Raw genomic sequence first — 15,806 nt, 5'->3', positions numbered from 1 at the left:
CCTCAAGTGGCCAATCTTTGTAGTGATGGTGCCATCAGAAGTGAAAACAGGAGAAGTTGCAAATTAAAAATATATATATAATTAACAATTACCAGGAATATTTAGTTCAGACACACTTCACAAAAAAACATTCATAGGCAAAACCAAAAGTCCTTGAATATTTTCCAAGCGTGCTCATTCTTTAAACTTCCACTCCTGTCGACACATGGGGCACTGCTGCTGGACTTGCTGAGAGTTGAGCCACTTCAAGATGCAGTGCATGTGGAAACAGTGGGAACACTGACCCCAGACCAGCGGACAGTCATCACCGGGCACCTTACCTGTAAAGCAGGTTCGGAAAATTGGCTCACAAAACAGATTGGAAAAGTAGTGTTGAGTATCACTCGCTCCTGTTGCTGGTCTACTTCTCGCTGACGTGACTGAACCTTCTTTCATATTGTTGACTGGCAGTCTGCTGCAGCATTCATATCAAGTTCAAATTATCCTCTGTAGTAGCAGCGCACGTTGCCCTCATATTTACGGGTTGATCTAATTTAGCCATTTGCACATCATGTAGTGTCGTAGAGCCAATCACAATCTGGGATGTAGCGGACCATGTGTAACGCTTCATATGATTGGCGGAGCCAGGAGACATGAGCGGCTGCGTTTTCTTCCAGGTCAAGTATTTTAATTGTTTGTTTTTAACGTACATATACTCATGTTAAACTATAACGAATATAAGTAAAAGTAGTCTAAAAAATAAATAGGAAAGAACAAAGAACTGAAAAAAAAACCCTCAAGTACAGTAAAAGTGTTTTTTATTGTGATTGGAAAGACAGCGCTGTAGAATGACCGTAGATAATGTATAATGTGGCGTTTGTGATCTGTCTCGGCCATCATATTGTGTTTCCAATATTTTACTGGATTCAACACACGATACAGTAAATAAACTGCTACTTACACTCCGGACAGCAACCATTGAAAGCCAGCCTGCATATCCCACAGTTCTCATCATTGGCCACCCACAACCACGACGCCACTCCGTTCCACTTCTTGATCTTCACCTTCATCCTGCTCGGCAGTAGAGGATAAATATACACTTAACAATATATAAGAACACCACACGTCCACTACCATTGCGAGCTCATGCTTAGCAAGAAGCTAAACTTGCACAGATTACTGCAACATCGACCTACTTTACTCACCTGTCAGCGGCTCACGGCTTTAAAATATCTAACACCAGTTTAATTCTTACGCTTCCATCATTTCAGGAGTTTATGTTCAATATGCCAATTTTACTCTCGTTTTCCCATCCACCCAACCAGTGTCGCTACGTTCTTCTCTTTGCGCTTTAAAAGGCAGCTGCTCAGCAACGTCATGGCTCATTACCGCCATCTAAAGGAACAGCGGGTTAAATGTACACGATTATACAATACTGTACTGTAATATATATATATAATAATAATAATGATACTACTACTACTACTACTACTACTACTACTACTACTACTACTAATAATAATAATAATAATAATAATAATAATAATATTAAAATAAAAGTAACTATTTATTTTATATTATATACTGTATAGTAATGTATGTTATGATTGTGAATAGTACTGTTATATCAATATACATATCGCAGTAGTAGTAGTAGTAATAATATTAATAATAATAATAATATTTTTCTGAATTTCCCTTTTATGAACAGCGTATTCTCACCATCAAAATCGCAGTAACTCTAATACTAACTATTAGGGGTGTGAATTGCCTAGTACCTGGCGATTCGATTCGTATCACGATTCATAGGTCATGATTCATAGGTCATGATTCGATACCGATTAATCCCGATACAAATTTATAAATTGATTATTGCGGGGTTTTTTTTTACTCAAATTTAGAAAATACTAATCAGTAAACTTGTACATGTACACTGTAAGATTTGTATGAAAATGTATTTATTTATCTGAAATTTCAGGCTTATAACTGAGCCACTGCATTTAACAAACAGGTTGCAGTCTGTTTCATGTTTGAACAGCCCTGAAATAAAATATTAATATAACATTCTTCCATGCTTAATGTGTCTATCCTAACCCTACTTAGGGTTTTGTTGAATATTTCCATGAAAAATTGCTGTTTAAAAATCGATTCGGCCGCATATTGAATCGATTCAAAAATTTAGCGCTGTAATATCATGATGTATTGCCAAATAGATTTTTTTCCAGCACCCCTACTAACTATTATTAGTTTAATAGTTATTTACAGTAATCACCCTAAAGTGTAGACCCAAAAAATATATACACGTTTTGATCAGTTTCAAGAGTACAAAGTGTTTCTTTTGCGTTGACTGGCCACTAGGGCGCATTCAAGAGACTTTTTTTTTTTTTAACAGTGGGTTGTGACGTCTTCTCCATCAACACAGAGCGAGCGAGCAGGGACTGTGTGAGAGAGATAGGCTCAAAAGTAGCTCTAAAAAGCACAATCTTGGACGTTTAGCTGGCAACAGGTCGCTGCTTATCGAGGGAAAATGTTCTGTAGGCGGGTTTTCCAGAGACTCGGCCCGGTGGCTCAGAGGGTCTTCACGCCGACGTTTCGAAAAGGTGAGTCAGGTTCAAATGTTTTAAGTGACTTTTACATTTTCTGCGGTCACACTTGTTGCATTCAAACGCGTCCAACGTGTGGGGAATTAGTTGACCTATGTTGTAGTTTTCTTTGTTGGGTAATGGAACTTTTGCATAGGTTTGTCGATTAAGCAAATGCATGGTCACAAACTTTAATTTAATTATTGGCTTAATGATTAAATGATAGATGGCGGTATGCGTAGTGGAAATACAATGCAGTTTCTAAAATGTCAAGCATAAGGAACACTTTGTCCTGTGCTGTCACAATGCAAATAGTTTTGTTTTTGTTTTGTTTTTAAATTCAGAATTGTAAGGATTAAAAAGTCGCATTTGGGTTTGATTTGTCATTTGAGGTGGAAGAAGTTGTCTTGGACAATGGTAATGATCATAAAAAACATATCTTAGCAGGTAACAATTATGTTGGAATGATTGCATGCAAACATCCACTGTGCATGCAAACTCAAGAGGATTTAGGGCTTTTATTTTCACAAAGCTTTTGTCTTTTCACGCATCCTTGCCTGGATCATCATTTACTCTGGGGTTTGAGCATGTGGAATTCAGCCGAAGGGAAAACTGCTTCGACTGCTTCGTGTTTGTAATTTCCTGAATAAATCCCTCACTGTGACTGCGTGCCGACCAGTCCAGGGTGTAACCCGCCTTTCGCCCAAAGACAGCTGTGATAGGCCCTGGCTGTCCATGACAAGTGCAAGCAAATTGATGGATTAATAAAGTTCTGACTTTAACACCAGTATATCTTCTCAAATTGACTGGTTATTATTATTCAGACAGAATCTTTCACGGGCGTGTGTGCGGGGTTTCATATTCTGTGACTGTACACCTTGACCATCTTGACATCTGGCACACGTGTCAAGAGAGCACATGGTGACACTCCTCAAAACGTGTCCCTTCTGCCTCAGGTGCCATCTTGTCTGCTTTCATCTGGCATGCGTGTTCGTTTTAACAGGCCTGAACCTTGCAAGTCAGCTTAACTGATTACCTTTATAAATAACTTGTACTTGGCCTTGCAAAGTGCTGCAGCGTCATGGTATTAGAAGTGCGAGGACTCAGCAGCTCATCATTCAAAACAGGACAGTTTGTTTTGGTTTTCTGCACCAACTGTTTGGAACGTTTTAGCCATGCCCAGTGACATTGCTCCAGGGAGAAACATACATGATGATTTTGAGGTGGAACTCGAGGTATGCGTGGCTTGAACAAATATAAAATATACTGAATTTAAGGCCTGCATGGTGGGGTCGATAAATGATAATACTGTACTGTCATATCAGACAAGCTGTGTCCCAACCTTCAATACAGTGACTTGCCATTTGTTAAGGTTGCCAAGCAAATAAGTTTCTTATGCAAGAATGAGGTAAAAAACATACAAAAAAAGTCACACAAAAAGTCAATCTTGTGCACAGTCCGGGTTCTATTCCATTCCAAATGCTTGATTCATCCTTCATGAAAATGTATAGTCTGTCATGAGGAAACATGAGTGGATGAGGGGTGCTGGACCCAAACTCAGGGATACAGACAGCAAAACAGGAATCAAGTGCATTACGTGGTGCTTTAATGAACCATAGGAAAAACGGTGAGCAGACAACCTTGACGTGACCGGACTGGTTGCCATGACTGGACAGGACGTGACGAGGACGACTTGATTAACTGTGGCGATGGCTACTTGACGGTGACAATGGCTAATTAGCTGTGATTAAGAATTGACGCACAAACTTCCACAATGCACCCACACCGACTGGACAAACACAACACGACTTGGAGGATGGTCAGAAGTCGGATTTTTCCGAGTTCAAACAAGGAAGTGTGTACGGGAACGCCCCCTTGAACTCGGAAATTCCAGAGTCAGGGGGAAAAAAGGACCTCGACTTCACGACGGACTAGAATGTGGCGTCACTCTACAATGGCAACCCCTTTGGAAACAGACCGTAAATGGTAAAAAAGTATAAAACTAGATAGCTTTTTTCATTCATAAATATTTGCCATAACTTCACGTAACACAACGTACGTGACAGTATGAAATTATACGGTTAAATACTGAACTGTATGGAATGCTTATGAAATAAGATAAAAACAATAAATGAAGATGGGGGACAAAATTAGTTTTGAGGACCAAAATAAAACACAATTCATCACTATCCGCCATTTTGGTTGTTTACTTTCTCCTCGAACGCTGTCTGGGATATATCCGACTTCCGACCATCCTTGAATGCAGCATAACTACACTAACAGTACTAATGAGACACACCTGGGGAAAGGAAGACACACTCACAGGAGGACGTGGTTAGACATAACGAGACAAGGGAAGAAACCAGGAACACAAGACAAAAAACAAGAACACCCATAAACAAAAACCCAACCCCCACAGAACTGAAACATGACAGTCAAAGTTGAGACACATCTTGACATGTTGTACCATGATCATCCATACATAATTCTAAAGTTGTCACGTGATTTTCAGCTGATTGTGTCGGCTGAAAAAGTTCAGATTTTAAAATGTTCTTAATTTTTCAAGTCAAGAATAAAATATTGTATTTTCTTGATTGATTTGAACCACTGCTGACTGACAGCAATATAAAATGTTATCATGTTGTGATACCTTTATTCAAAATTTTAAAGAGCTCATTAATTAAGACAATTTAGATGCGCTCTTTTTTTCTTCGTAATGCATTGTCATCGACAGATACTTAAATAACTCGGACTTGGGTGCAAAAAAAAGGTAATCGGGACATCTGTACATAATTCAGTTCCTCATTTAACTCTAGCAGCAGCTTTTCCAATTATATACATGTACAATCTGTCAATATCTCCTGATATTATGTGATGGGCCTCTTGAATCATACTTTGAATGAATAAATTAAAATCAGTAAATTGAACTTGGATTTCAGTCCAAATTGATTATTTATTTTCCAATCGCTGACTGCTGGCACAATTGGACCAGATGTTGATCCTCCATCCCAACTGTTTGCTTCTTTACTGTCAGATAGTTGTCTGACAATCTCCTGGACCTATAAATGGGTTGTACATTGATGTGTTCAATTGCACGTATTTGTGCTGGTAGAAGAATGTTGGTGTGTGAGCTGTAGATGAGATTAGAGTGGTTTGAGCGAAGGGAGGTTTTATTTATGGCCTCCTCTGCATGCGCCCTGGCAATCCTCTAAACACTGGCAAATCTTCACAAGCCACAAAGGGTTACTCTCACCTGCGCTCCGATGTAACAATAGCCCATTAAGAAGCTTTCCGCAGCTCCTCCTTCAGCGTTGCCTTTGGGGATGATTTGATCAGATGAAGTCGAACCTTTTGACTTTGTTGTTTATGTTTTTGATACCAATCTAAAACGAGTGAGTCGGAATTGCTCGAGTGGTCTGCCGGATATTTAATTGAAAGGATTGGTTGGTGTTTAGCTTGGCAGTTTCAAAATCTTTCCATCTCCTTGGCTCCAAATGAGCAGGGCTGCATTGTGTAACACGATTAAAGAATGAGAACACGTTGATGCTATCGTAGTGCAATTAACCTTTGCAACCAACTTGCTCTTCACTTTGGATTTTTTTTCCAAAATACACGTGCAATAAAACAGAATAGTGTGTATAATTAATTAACATGTGCTCCTTTTTGTCTATCTGCAGCGCCAGTGCGGCACATGGCCTTCGGCGTTCCTGGTGGCTCCACAAACATGACATACTTTGTTGTGTGTGGAGGAGGCCTCACTGCCGCATTTGTTTATGTAAGTATTGGTGGTTTCTGTGTACACAACAATTTCCAGGAAGTTGATATGGAACTGTTTGAAAAGTTAGGCACTATATTACATTTGAATTGGGCTATTTTGTAGATGTGCCTACCAAACCTAAGCAAACTTTTGCATGTTTACGCACATTTCTATAGTTAAAAAAAAAATGGAACAGATATGATGTCCCAGTTGTGCTATAAACACTTTATTTAGCTATAAATGGGGTGGCATGACTCAGCGGTAGAGTGGTTTCCCAACCCCAAAGTTGTGGGTTCGATCCCCAGCCGTTGTGACCATGTTGAAGTGTCCTTGAGCAAGATACTGAACACCCAGTTACTCCTTATGCTGTGCCATAGGTGAATGCAAAGTCAGTGTGAAACGTTTGAGTGCCTTAACAGATGAAAGACCAAACACTATAAATTCCCATTTAAAAAAATGTTCAAGAGCATCTAAATTACTTTGGAATGGGAAGTTTTTTGGTGACAATTTCCATACTGTCTATCACAGGGCACATGAAGACACACAACAATTCACACTCACATCTAGGGCCAATTTAGAGGCGTCTGTTAACCTAACATTAGAGTACATGTTTTGGATCATTTGTTGTCTGCTGTAATGCATCATTTGTGTCATATTTGTTCTGTCACAGGCCTACAAGTCGATCATTGGTGATAGTGAGCGCTATGAGGACAGACTCGCTAACATGGGCTCCACAGCAAAGGGTCAGCTACCAATGCTATACCATACCGTACCGTACCATACCGTACCACAAACACCTCCTCCTCCAGTCCTGTCATACACACACAGAGAGAACTAGATCAGTTGATTCTGTTTTGGCTGCTCCACCTAAATAAATATGCTTGAATAATCATCCTCAATAGCATGTCTGTCCCAATTTATGTCTTCAAATTAATTAGGCCTGTTTTGGGCTCAGAGCAGCTGAGCAATCTGTAATAGGAAAGAAGCAGTCGCAAAGCCATGGTGGTTTTTATTTATTACAAATGCAGATCATAGCTTTTATGCTTGTAATTATGTGGACTGCAGTATGCAAAAATCATACTGGATATCGCCACCCTCTTAAAATAATTGCCTGTCTTTTTTTTCCCCACAAATATTTTTTTTTGCCTAAATCATCTCCTCATGATGAAAATTGTTATTCTTTTTGTGTTTCCTGAAAAATTACTTAGGCAATTATTTTAAGAAAGCGTTGATATATTCATATATATTTCAAGCAAAATTATAGTGGATGTTTTTTTTTTTTTACACATAACATGCTTGTTAATATCCGTTAATATGGTAATTATTTAGTCATAAAACTGGTGCTTGTATTGAATTCTAAGTAGGCCACGGTAAAACAATGACGGTCAGAATGATGAGGGACTGGCACAAATTAAGTGAAACATTTGAATGGTGTAATATTGCTGGAGACAGAGTTACATAACATTCATCCAAATAATGCAAAAGGAATTGTTCTTATTCTGTTCTATTCTTCAACTTTGAAGCTTCAGCTACCTCAGCTGAGATGGTGAATGCGACAGCTGAACCCACCCCAGTGAAGGAGCCAGAAGCGCCTGTTGTTGAAGTGGTCACAGAGTCCGCCGCTGCTCCCGAAGAGCCCGTGGCAGATAGCGCTGACGAGCCCGTCGTTGAGAGCACAACACCTGAAGATTTCGGCTCTGCCGCTGCTCCCGAAGAGCCCGTGGCAGATACCGCTGCCGAGCTTGTTGTTGAGAGCACAACACCTGAAGATTTCGGCTCTGCCGCCGCTCCCGAAGAGCCCGTGGCAGATAGCGCTGACGAGCCCGTCGTTGAGAGCACAACACCTGAAGAAGATGTTGCCGTGGTCTCCGAGGCCATTGCCACTGAGGATGAAGCTAAGCCAACTGCTGTGGAAGAAGCTCCACCTGTCGTGGCTGAAGATGTTGCTGCCACTGCGGAGGCCACAGAGGAGACACCAGCAGAGGCGCCTGCGAGTGCTGGTACAACATTAGTGGATGAGACAAACCTCCCTTGTCCTCCCGCTGACGCAGAGACGGTTCCTTGTTCAGATATGGCAGCATAAAACTATGATGCCTTAAGTGTTGGATGGCCACAAGTTCAGTGTGCACGTTTTCACCTCTTGATGCCCAGAAAAATAACCCGTGAACCCCAAAATAGATTAAGGAAAGAGACAGCATTCACTAACCAGTTTGGGGTTCATCAATCTAATTCTTTGGAGAGTTAAGAGGTTCATTTAGATTTACACAATACTCTATATTTTAGAGTGTTCACAAAGTATCGTATAGTTTTTGAGTCAGGACAGACGTTTAGCTTGGGAGATTAGAATGTGAACCAAACTGGAGTATTTCTATGTTTTAAGTGCCCTTAAAGAGTTTTTATCAACCAAGTTTGATGACTTTCTGTTCAATAAATACTCCTTGTGTCCCTTTCCACCCCACTAGTCTGTTTGTGCTTAGGTTCAATCATTTCAATATGGTCCAAGTGGTAGTCCGAGTGCTTCCTTTGCCATCAACTTTGTCTCATTTTATAAGTATGACCATCATCATCTCGTTTTAGCGGCCTTCCCAATCTGTTTTGTTGACTCAAATGCACACATTTTAGTACATTTATGGTCTTATCTGTGAGACAAAGTTGAAAACGTGCATTCATGTTTTGCTCTTTTTTTTTCAAAATCTATCAGTTGGTCTTAAATATTCAGGCAATTTGAAATTCCACGATAACCCAAAAAAAATAAAATTTTGCTGCATCATTCACGCAGCAAACACAAATCTGTGCCTACTCCTCCCATTTAAAATTCTGTGGAGTTTTAATGTTAAAGCCAAGCCAAAGAACGTCTTTATAATATTTTCTGTGCAGCACCACAATTCTAAACATGGTAGCCTGATTAATATTCCATTTGTGGAATATGAATTAATCAACAAAATCCACCCATTTGTATCCATCTCAAGGTCTGGCCATTTTGCTACTTGCTATTGATTAAAAATGACATCACAGTTGCGCAGGTAGTGACCAATCACGGCTCAGCTTACGAACATCACATGACCATACACAGAGAACAGGTGATTGGTTGTTACCTGAGCCCTGAGCAACTGTGATGCAATTTTCAAATAATGGCAAGTGGCAAAATGGCCAGCCCTTGAGATGGACAAAAATGTGTGGATTTTTCTGCTTTATTCCTATTCCACAACTGAAATAATAATTAGAATGCTGTGTTTAGACTCGTTGGGGTACATACAAAACTATATTATCAAGAACATTTTGGGGTTGGCTTTCTCTTTAAGAGTACCTCTTCTTTTTGTTCATCCTCAGTGTGGTGAAGTTAATGGTTGTGGAATCCAGGTACAGAAAGTAAAAACCCTGAAACCGCTTGGTTTTAGCCAGAGGTGCTTCTACAGGTGGAGACAAGCTGTTTACCTGCCAGTTGAGTATAGAAGCACCTCTGGCTAAAGGCAATCTGTGGCAGGGTTTTTAATTTTTGGACCTGGATTCCCCAACCCTGTTCATGTAGAAATCCCTTCATTTGTATTAGTGTTGTTTCAATTGACACCTTGGCCTTTTTTTCCAGTGACCCTTTGTCATCAACCATGGACACATGATAGAACTACTAACTCGTATTCCATGTATTGAAACAACAAATTCACAATCTGTCCCAGGTTCATGCTCCTATGCAATGTACCTAAATAGTGCTTACATTTTTTTATTACTTTTACCTCCAAGAGATGACTGCATAAGTTATCTTTTTAGCTTTAAGGTGAAACGATTTTGTTGTAGCAATTTAAAGCAAAACCCAAGAAAACAAATCTCAGATCAGAATAGTAACAATGTACGGTTACAGTACATTCACACACACAAATCTCGGTAGTTATCTATTTTAATTCTCAACATAACATTTACAACAAAGTCTGCCAATATAGAGTATCAAACAAAAAGTCTAGCTCTTGTTAGTGTGGCATCAAACCACTTATGAATGGCAGAAAGAAGGAGCGTGAAGATGAGTACCACCCTGTAGGGGAGCCCGGGGCTAGTTGTATCGCGGGTAAGTTGTCACATTGCAATTTTCTTCTCCACCAGAGGGCACAATTAAAAAGTGGAATACTAGTCTTATTTGTATAAATGGTCAGAGGTTGTGTTCTGTCCAAGAAGAGAGGTGCACAGTGTGAGCTGAGATGAGTGCCAATTATCTATCAAAGTAAAATATTTCAACTTCATATATTTTGAAACAGCGTCATACATAGACCAAATCATGTGGATTCATTAGAGGAGAGATTCGGCATCTTGTCATGTCTCAGTTACTGATCTGTTTTAAGCTAACTTTAAACTAGAGCAATTTTTTAGCCAACAGTGTAGTTTGGGGCAACTTGTCTCAGTCATTTTGGGGTTTGTTGTCTCATATGCAAAGAATGGACCAATGAAAAATGCATCTCTAGCAACCCGGTTTACGTATGTCAGAATTGCCTTTTAGATGAAGAGTCTGAAGAATGAGGAAATTAGTTTGCTAGGTTTTGTTTCATTGTTTAAAAAAATATGTATGTAACTTTTGGTTGGACCTTGATGAAATGATGCATAGCATTCCTAGAAGTGAGAGAGTTGTCATTGGTGCAGACTTCAATGGACACGTTGGTGCAGGAAACAGAGGTGATGGGCAAGTTTGGTATCCAGGAGAGAACGCAGAAGGACAGATGGTGGTTGACTTTGCAAAAAGAATGGAAATGGCTGTCGTGAATACTTTCTTCCAGAAGAGGCAGGAACATAGGGTGACCTACAAGAGTGGAAGTAGGAGTACACAGGTAGACTACATCTTGTGTAGACGGTGTAATCTGAAGGAGATCAGCGACTGCAAAGTAGTGGTAGGTGAGAGTGTAGCCAACAGCATAGGATGGTAGTGTGTAGGATGACTCTGGTGGTGAGGAAGACAAAGACGGCAAAGGCGGAGAAGAAGACAAAATGGTGGAAGCTAAAAAAGGAAGAGTGTTGTATGAATTTTAGGAAGGAGTTGAGACTGGCTCTGGATGGTCAGGAGGTGCTTCCAGATGACTGGATAACTACAGCAAATGTGATCAGGGAGACAGGTAGGACAGTCCTTGGTGTGTCATCTGGAAGGAAGGAGATGAGGAGACTTGGTGGTGGAATGAGGAGGTGCAGAAGTGGATCCAGAGAAAGAGGTTAGCTAGTTATTGGGACACTGAGAGGCCTGAAGAAAGTAGACAGGAGTACAGGGAAATGCTGCGTGGGGTGAAAGTAGAAGTGGCAAAGACCAAACAAGGGGCTTACGATGACTTGTATGCTAGGTTGGATAGTAAGGAGGGAGAGACTGATCTATACAGGTTGGCAAGGGGAAAAGACACAGATGGAAAGGACGTGCAGCAGGTTAGGATATTAAAGGATAGGGATGGAAGTGTGTTGACAGATGCCAGTAGTGTGATGGGAAGATGGAAAGACTTCTTTGAAGAGTTGATGAAAGGAAAATGAGACAGAACAAAGAATAGAAGAGGTGACTGATGTGGACCAGGAAGTAGCAAAGATTAGTAAGGATGAAGTGAGAAGGGCATTGAAGAGAATGAAGTGTGGAAAAGCACTTGGTCCTGATGATATACCTGTGGAGGTATGTAAGTGTCTAGGAGAGGTAGTAGTAGAATTTCTGATAGTGAGAAGAGGCCTGAGGAATGGAGGAGAAGTATGCTGGTGCCAATTTTTAAGAACACGAGATATGTGCAGAGTTGTGGCAACTACAGAGGAATAAAGCTGATGAGATACACAATGAAGCTATGGGAAAGAGTAGTTGAAGCTAGTCTGAGGGCAGAGGTGAACATTTGTGAGCAGCAGTATGGTTTCAAGCCAAAAAGAGTACCACAGATGCAGTATTTGTTTTGAGGATGTTGATAGAGAAGTACAGAGAAGGTCAGAAGGAGCTGCATTGTGTCTTTGTAGATCTGGAGAAAGCTTACGACAGGGTGCCCAGAGAGGAACTGTGGTTTTGTGTGAGTCTGGAGTAGCAGAGAAGTATGTTCAAGTGGTGCAGGACATGTATGAGGACTGTAAGACAGTGGTGAGGTGTGCTGTAGGTGTGACGGAGGAGTTCAAAGTGGAGGTGGGACGACATCAGGGATCAGCTCTGAGCCCCTTCTTGTTTGCTATGGTAATGGACAGGATGACAGACGAGGTTAGACAGGAATCTCCATGGACTAAGATGTTTGCAGATGACATTGTGATCTGTAGTGAGAGCAGGGAACAGGTGGAGGAGAAGCTAGAGGCGTGGAGGTTTGCCCTGGGAAGGAGGGGAATGAAGGTTGGCCGTAGCAAGACGGAGTATCTGTGTGTGAATGGGAGGGACCCAAGTGGAAGAGTGAGGTTACAGGGAGAAGAGATCAAGATGGTGGAGGAGTTTAAGTATTTAGGGTCAACAGTCCAGAGCAATGGAGAGTGTGGAAAAGAAGTGATGAAGCGTGTGCAGGCAGGCTGGAACGGGTGGAGAAAAGTGTAATAGAAGAGTTTCAGCTCAAATGAAAGGGAAGGTTTATAAAACTGTGGTGAGACCAGTGATGTTGTTTGGTCTGGAGACAGTTCCACTGAGGAAAAGACAGGAGGCAGAGCTGGTGGTGGCAGAGATGAAGATGCTGAGGTTCTCTTTTGGAGTGACCAGGATGGATAGAATCAGGAATGAGTACATCAGAGGGACAGCACATGTTAGAGGCTTTGGAGATAAAGTCAGAGAGACCAGACTGAGATGGTTTGGACATGTCCAGTTGAGAGATAGCCAGTATATTGGCAGAAAGATGCTGAGTTTCAAAATGCCAGGCAGGAGATCTCGAGGAAGACCAAAGAAGAGGTTTATGGACGCAGTTAAAGAGGACATGAAGGTAGTTGGTGTGAGAGCAGAGGATGCAGAAGACAGGCTTAGATGGAGGCAAATGATTCGCTGTGGCGACCCCTGAAAGGAAAAGCCGAAAGGAAAAGAAAAAGAAGAAGAATTTTTTTAAAAAAAAATCCAGTTGCTGGAACTACAGTATGCCCACGTCAGGACTGGTTTAAGTTTCACGATGAACCATTCAACCATCTATTAACTGAAATGATTTTTTTTTAAACTTAATTCAATTTAATCAAAAATGTCCAGTTTAAGGGAACCAAAACAGGCATTTGAGGCTGAGAGCTAAGACCTACATGCCAGCAGTTCCTAAGGACTTTAATCCAGTGCATGTTTCATAATATTTTGTTAACGTTTGCTCACGGTAAATTTTCAAGATCAATGATAAGTAATTTATCTGGCTGTAAAAAACAAAAAGTGATACAACTAGCCTCGGTCACCCTCTCTGCTTAAGAACAACTGTCTGAAAAGAACTTAAGTTTGAAATGGTTCACTTTCTTTCCTTCAGCGGCTGTGCCAGATCTTCTTACGGCTGTAAAAATACTGGCCGGATCCACAGTTGAAATTGCAGCTGCTTCTGTTGGTGAGTCCAATTTGATGAGAGCCGTCCGTCACATAGAAGAAGATGGAAAGGGTTCGGATTCGGTTTTAGAAGCATTACAACCTGAAGCCCTTGAGGCAACGCAAGATCTTACGACTAAGGACTCGCCACATGAAATTGTTGTTGTCACTAATGAAGAGGAACTGGACTCTGCAGAGGTTGTCAGTTGTGATGAAGATGCTGAATTAGAAGTGAAAGTGTCTGCAGAAGAGATAACAAAGGAGGCCTCCGCTCCAGCTACCGAAGAAGAGGAGGAAGTGCCTCCTGAGGAAGCTGCACCTTTGGACCCCACAGAAGAGATTACAGGAGAGATGCATGCTGAAGATCAGAATCCAGCTCCTGATCCAGAGGAGAACGTCGCACCTGAAGAAGCTGCAGCATTTGCGGAGGCAAGCGTCATTACTGAAGCTCCAGTGGATGAAGAGCTACCTGTAGCTGAAACGTTTGGAGAGGACGCTGCTGAAGCTGAAGTTCCAGCAGAGGAGACAGTCGCTGCCTCAGAAGAGGAAGGTAGCACTCCAGAAGCTGACACTGGGTTAGAAATGGAGGTGCTATCAGCTGCTGAACCAGAGTCCAACTGCAACCATGATTCCCTGACACAAGTGATGACACCCACTGCTGATAAGCCATCTGAAATCCTTGAGGATGCTGGGGATGAGATAAATGGAAGCAGGGAAGCATCATCACCTGTAGAAACACCAAGTAAGCAAATGTCATGAGTTAAAATGACTAAACTACACTATTCTTATTTTCTCCGAAAAATAATGATAGTACAGTATGTAGTAAATTGATTTTTATTGTATTTTTTTTTTAATGTGTTACAGGTCCAGAGGCAGTAGTGGTGATGATACATCAGTCATGAATTGACAGTGTGCCTTCCCGATGACTCGTCAAACTGTCAGTCAAATCTGGGCGACCAAGAAAATACGAACAACGAAATTTAGATGTTTATCATTCAAATGTGTCCTTTGAATTGTGTGAATATCTCAACGTCTGTAATCTATGCTGTAAATTGGTGTTTATTTTAGTGCTGTCTTATGTCCACTAGATGTCACCATTGCAATTTTTAGACAGGAGAAAAATTTGTACCCGATTTTTCGAGCAGGACTACGCCCATATCCGTTTCTAACTAAATGCATTGATTTTCTCATTTGTAATATTGAATTATTTACAGCATTATGTATAGATTATTGTTATTAAGATGCCAATGTTAGTGCTGTGCAGAAAAATTCACTTGTAAAAAATTATAGCATACTTGAAACTAAACTAATAATGTTCTTTTAACAGTTGGCTTGGGTGACCTGCTCATTAATACATGCAGTATCTACGTGGTGTTTGTATTTAGACATATTTCAATAGCTATTACCATATGGAGTCATGTATCAATCCAGTTGAGGTGTAGATGAAAATATTTGTTGTTGATTGGAAGTAATTACTAAAAGTTGTGTGGACCTCCAGTAACAAGTTGATCATTGTCATGAGAAAATAAGATGTCATAGTGTGCTAACAGAAAATTGACAAATAAACATATGGAAATCAATTCATCCGTTTAGTTCCTTTTGACACTCAATGTCATGAGTTGTGCTTGGCAGACAAAAACTACTTGGACGATTTGATGTGGTGATATTATTAGTTTTTTTTTAATGAGCGTGTAATACCTGTCACAATTGTATGTGTGTGTGGGGGGGGGGGGGGGGGGCAACATTACTTTGATGTTTACTCGGTGCTTACTGTTTACTGAGAAGAGGAAAAAAACTAGCGTAGGCTAATAGTTTCAGGCTTTTATTCCATAAACATTGGTTCCTTTATCTTTGCCATTAACTGACTAACAAAAAAGATATATTCAAATTAACGAGCCTATTTTGACGAGGGGAATGGAAAGTCGCTTTGTTTGTTGTTGTCGGATATGCCTTTTCAAATGAAGGTGAGCAAAAGACGGCATTAAAAAAAATCAAGTAAAGTACAGATACCCTGTGGGAGAGGTGGGGCGGGGTCTATGTATAG

At 40.7% G+C, this 15,806-nt stretch overlaps 2 protein-coding genes across 3 annotated transcripts; one reads left to right on the top strand and one right to left on the bottom strand.

Annotated features, from left to right (window-relative positions):
* Window positions 1-56: 56 nt before the first annotated feature.
* anapc11 (APC11 anaphase promoting complex subunit 11 homolog (yeast)) lies at window positions 57-1,333 on the bottom strand. Its single transcript, XM_086082065.1, has 3 exons — window positions 1,185-1,333; window positions 941-1,050; window positions 57-320 (listed from the first exon to the last, which is right to left on the bottom strand). The coding sequence occupies exons 2-3, from the start codon at window positions 1,047-1,049 to the stop codon at window positions 175-177; spliced, it is 255 nt and encodes an 84-aa protein (XP_085938191.1). The 5' UTR covers window position 1,050; window positions 1,185-1,333; the 3' UTR covers window positions 57-174.
* A 1,030-nt stretch (window positions 1,334-2,363) lies between these two features.
* On the top strand, window positions 2,364-15,342 carry mgarpb (mitochondria localized glutamic acid rich protein b). Of its 2 annotated transcripts, none has more exons than XM_086083583.1 (6): window positions 2,364-2,579; window positions 6,239-6,336; window positions 6,989-7,061; window positions 7,842-8,318; window positions 13,710-14,504; window positions 14,627-15,342. In XM_086083583.1, the coding sequence occupies exons 1-6, from the start codon at window positions 2,507-2,509 to the stop codon at window positions 14,662-14,664; spliced, it is 1,554 nt and encodes a 517-aa protein (XP_085939709.1). In that variant the 5' UTR covers window positions 2,364-2,506; the 3' UTR covers window positions 14,665-15,342. The 2 variants fall into 2 exon arrangements, with proteins under 2 accessions (XP_085939709.1, XP_085939711.1); XM_086083585.1 differs by having other exon boundaries at window positions 7,842-8,381.
* Window positions 15,343-15,806: the final 464 nt, after the last annotated feature.

Source organism: Leptonotus elevatus, chromosome 8 (genome assembly GCF_054856555.1).
Source record: "Leptonotus elevatus isolate MCC_2025b chromosome 8, RoL_Lele_1.0, whole genome shotgun sequence".
NCBI classification, from domain to species: Eukaryota; Metazoa; Chordata; class Actinopteri; order Syngnathiformes; family Syngnathidae; genus Leptonotus; species Leptonotus elevatus.
The sequence above is the reverse complement of the archived record's forward strand: the minus strand, read 5'-3'. Positions and strand labels throughout refer to the sequence as shown.